This window comes from Nicotiana tabacum, chromosome 22, assembly GCF_000715075.1.
Source record: "Nicotiana tabacum cultivar K326 chromosome 22, ASM71507v2, whole genome shotgun sequence".
Taxonomy (NCBI): domain Eukaryota; kingdom Viridiplantae; phylum Streptophyta; class Magnoliopsida; order Solanales; family Solanaceae; genus Nicotiana; species Nicotiana tabacum.
The window spans coordinates 143,505,509-143,509,814 of NC_134101.1; the positions used below are offsets into that span (position 1 = coordinate 143,505,509).

At 31.6% G+C, this 4,306-nt stretch overlaps 1 protein-coding gene across 1 annotated transcript; it reads left to right on the plus strand.

Annotated features, from left to right (window-relative positions):
• The first annotated feature begins 2,892 nt into the window (after positions 1–2,892).
• Positions 2,893–4,029, plus strand: LOC107824204 (LOB domain-containing protein 14-like). The gene is made up of 2 exons (XM_016650948.2): positions 2,893–3,265; positions 3,355–4,029. The coding sequence occupies exons 1-2, from the start codon at positions 2,984–2,986 to the stop codon at positions 3,772–3,774; spliced, it is 702 nt and encodes a 233-aa protein (XP_016506434.1). The 5' UTR covers positions 2,893–2,983; the 3' UTR covers positions 3,775–4,029.
• The last annotated feature ends 277 nt before the right edge of the window (positions 4,030–4,306 follow it).

Sequence of the window (4,306 nt, forward strand, 5' to 3'; positions counted from 1 at the left end):
CAATAAGATTAGTTAATGATAGAAATACAGTATTGCTCGACAAAGTGTGACCTGCCATACTTAAACAAATAGAGCCAAGAAAGAAAAGCAAGAAATTAAAGCCTCTCTTTCCCATCAGTTATTAGCAAAAATGTGCTTCCCCAGGTTGGTTGGGTGGTTCTATTCCACTGTCATCATCTTTTTTTTTTCTCCATTTTAGTATATGCTTCCTTTTAACTTTAGTGTCTTCTGCCTTCTACCAGGAAAAAAAGGGCAAAAACAAACACTAAAATCTAGCTACTTTTATTTTTTTCAAGGAAATAATTATGTAGTCTACAAAATCTAGCTACTACTTCAAGAAAAGTAATTGATCTCATGGAAAATTCAGTAAAAGTCCTTGTTTAATCACTTACGTTATGATACATTAACCGAAAAAATTCGCTTATGCATTACAGTAAAGTACAAGTTTGTAATTAGGGAATGCCTATTCTTTTTTATAAGAACAACCAATTTGGAAATTTTTTCGCAATTTTTTTTTTTTTTAAGATTTAAGTTGTCCCGAGAAAAAACAAATTCATTTGGATAATTTTTCCTTCTAAAAGTTGTGTTCCCAAAATATTTTTCTGGAAAAAGAGTGTCTAAAAGTAGTCGTCATTCCCAATATTTTAGAAAACTGTGCCAAACAAATTAAACATATCCTTGCAAAAATGTTAGCACGGACACACACCATTGTAGAATAGAGTACTAGACCTCCTAATAATTATACTTGAGAGAAATACATAGAATAGCGTGTGCCATATATAGTTTTATTTGTCGCTAGAAAATACACCGTACATAGATGTATTCCGAGTTAAAATTTGAACTTTATTGGTCCTAAATTTTTGGGAGTGATACCAAATCTTAGTAATTGAGTTTTGACTTTAAACTTTATAAATATTTAGTAAATTTTTTATATTAATAGTACAAGATTTGTACTAAAGCAACTGAATTCGACTGTACCCGATCCGTTTGCATATATCACAATTAGAGCCAGGACTGGGAGTCTATAACTTGGTAAAACACATCCTATGATGCTTTTCTCCCATTGTAAATCATTGTTTATCCTGGATAATTAAGTTTAGGTGGGAAAGCGGCTAAAATGACGAGAAATGAGGTGAAACTCATGCTTACTTGCAGACATTTTATTCAACATAAATATCTAAGCCGTTTGGCTTTAATAGTGTTCTGGTATTAGCAAATGTTGATTTTGCCATTAATATTTGCAGACATTGAACTACAATATGTCATTATTTGAAAATATTGAATAATTTTCAGTCAGAAATCTTCAAACAGTTTTTTCCAAATATTCTTGTTCTTTCAATTTCTACCAAGGATTATTTAGTATATTTCCTTGCCATCTCCTTTTCCTATTCACTAATATGTTTAGAATTCAATCTTTCTTCAACTACTAAACAAGATGGGGAAAAGCTTGCCCAGATATAGGTGGCTTTCACATCTGTCAAAGAATCAACTTGTTAGCAAAAAAACACAAAACCATAATACAAAAAAATTGGTAGACTGATGACTAATTAATTAGTAGCAATTTAAAAAGCTACTTTCTCTTGTTCCGAAACATATTCCAATAACTCATATAAACGATTAAAATAATTCATATTGTAAACCTATTTAACATCTCAGACGAGCCATATATAATTGACAATAATTATTTGACATAATGAAAATGCAAGAGATAAGTAATTTCCTTTTTTTATGCCAAAAAGTCAAAAATTATGTTGCGTCTGGCCTTATAGGAGTCTTTGAGCTGTTGAGCATTCAATTTTGTGGAGCTTTCTTTGATCATTAATTGTATTGAAGTCTTTGATCGTGTTGGAAAACCCACCATTTTCATGAAAAAAAAAATTACTCATAACTGGACTAGTCCAAAAAAGAAATTATCCTTACTCTTATCGAAACTCTGTTCCCACTAATTACTTTCCGAGAATTTACTCTGTGGAGAAACTGTGCGTCCTAGATATAGTAGGCACTTTTCCGCATTTGATTAGACAATGGTATAAAACACTTTTAACGAGGAGTTTAAGTTTTATGAGGTACTAAGCAATATTTGCACAAACAAATTATTTATAAGATAATTAATGGTAAACTCTATAATAAGCAGGAATTAATAATATGATAGAATAGTTATATATAGGTTAAACTACATTATATTAGCATGTTTGGCTAAGCTTTAGGAAGGGCCAAAAGTGTTTTTCTTTTTCCAAAAAAAAGTGTATTTTAGAGAGTTTGAAATGTTTGGTCAAACTTTAAGAAAACATATAAATAGTTTGAGTGGTAGCAAAAGTCGTTTTTCAGAAACTGAAAAATAGCTTTTCTGATAAAAACCCTTTTGGAATCTTGGCCGAACAGAAATTGCTGCTCTAACATTAGCAAAGCTACTTTTCAAATTGATCAATTAATCACAAATTATTACTCTTTCAAAGGCTTTAACATTTATTATAGAAATGAAAGCTTGCATATGGTAAAGCTACCAGATAAGATTTAATCAAACGTAAAAACTAAATATATCTTGCATAAGTAAATGAACAAGTATACAGCTTTATGTATTTCTCGTCTCCTAAAAGTAAGAAATAAATAAATAAATGTAAATGAGCTGAATAAGATCCAGCAATGAAGCAGCAAGCAGAGAGTGTAAGGGTTTGGTTTATGCTACCTCTAATATTGTCCTTTAAGGATGTTAAATGGAATCTCAAAGGGCAGTATTAAAATTTGAGAATGGAAAGGGTAAACAGAATTTTATAATACAAACAAATTAAATCTGTAGCCCAATAAGGGAACCACTATCAATTAAAATAATTATGTATTCATTATTTTATCATCCACCTCTCTCCTCCTCTAGTGTTTATAAACATGGTGATAATGCTTGCACTTATCTAAGAACTCAGAAAAATTAATTCTGATTATCATCAGTACCAGCAAATTAAACATACTAATTAAGATCAATTATAAGATGACAGGCTCTGCAGGTTCCCCTTGTGGTGCTTGCAAGTTTTTGAGAAGAAAATGTGTTAAAGGTTGTGTTTTTGCCCCTTATTTTTGCTATGAACAAGGTGCTACTCATTTTTCAGCCATCCATAAGGTTTTTGGGGCAAGTAATGTATCAAAACTTCTTGCTCATATACCTATGACTGATCGTGGCGAAGCCGCTGTTACAATCGCTTATGAAGCTCAAGCTAGACTTCAAGATCCAATTTATGGATGTGTTTCCCATATTTTTGCCCTTCAACAGCAGGTTTGTAAGCTTCAAAATTGTCAATTGAACCTTTATTAATGCTAGTTAATTAGTCCTGGAATTTATGAGTTTTTTGTTTGATTTCACAGGTTGTCAATTTACAAGCACAACTTGCTTCTCTAAAGGAACAAGCAGCTCATCAAAACTTGCAAAATGGTTCCAACTATACAAACCCTAATTATGAAAAATTTCAAGATCTTCAAAGTTGGTTTCATCAGTCTGAAAATTCCAACACCAATATGTCCCAATTTGATTCTAGCTTGACCAGTAACAATATTGGATCAACCCCATATTATGGAAGTCATGAAAACATGACATCAACTAATTACCATATGGGGAGTTATGAGAATATGATGCTTCCAAAGGAAAATATGTCAAGTTTTGAAGAGGGTTCTTGTTCTATAGATTCTTATGACATGCAAACAGATCATCACAACAGTCAATGGACATTTCAAGATGATGCAGATGACCTTCAGTCAGTGGCTTTCAGATATCTTCAACATTCTTGATCAGTACTTGTGGCTTCAAAAACAAATCATGGGTGAAGATTAATTACTCTGTCAATTTTTGTATTGCTAAAAGCACACTTTATGACATGAATTATCTGCTATCTTTCATAAATGAGCTAGAAACCCTAGAATGTTCAAAACCATCATAAGCCTATGGTTATGCCTACAATTGTTTTTCCTTAGGTCATGTGTAACCTTGAATATAATTAGAATATTATTAGTATATTTTAATAAATCTGCCTTTTGTTTTGAGTCCTTTGGCTTTTAAGAGGACCTAGCCAGATTTTAGACCTAGTAGACCTTACCAGTGCTTATAGAAACCTAATTATTACTGTGTACTTTCCCTTTTTTGAATCTTAATTAGAACATCAGTTCACAATACCACTTGGGTGCTTCTTTAAGGTTTTTAGCTGTAAATGATCACTTGCTATTCTAACTTTTCTTGACATTCTTGGGTGATATTGATTATTCTTAGGTGTTAAATCATAAGCTGATCTAATAATCTTGGAGTTTCTTCTTTTGACTGAAAAGA

Coding starts and splice junctions, on each gene's coding strand:
- LOC107824204 (XM_016650948.2), top strand. CDS start 2,984: ATGACAGGCTCTGCAGGTTCCCCTTGTGGTGCTTGCAAGTTTTTGAGA. Junction 3,266..3,354: donor TTTTTGCCCTTCAACAGCAG/GTTTGTAAGCTT, acceptor TTGATTTCACAG/GTTGTCAATTTACAAGCACA.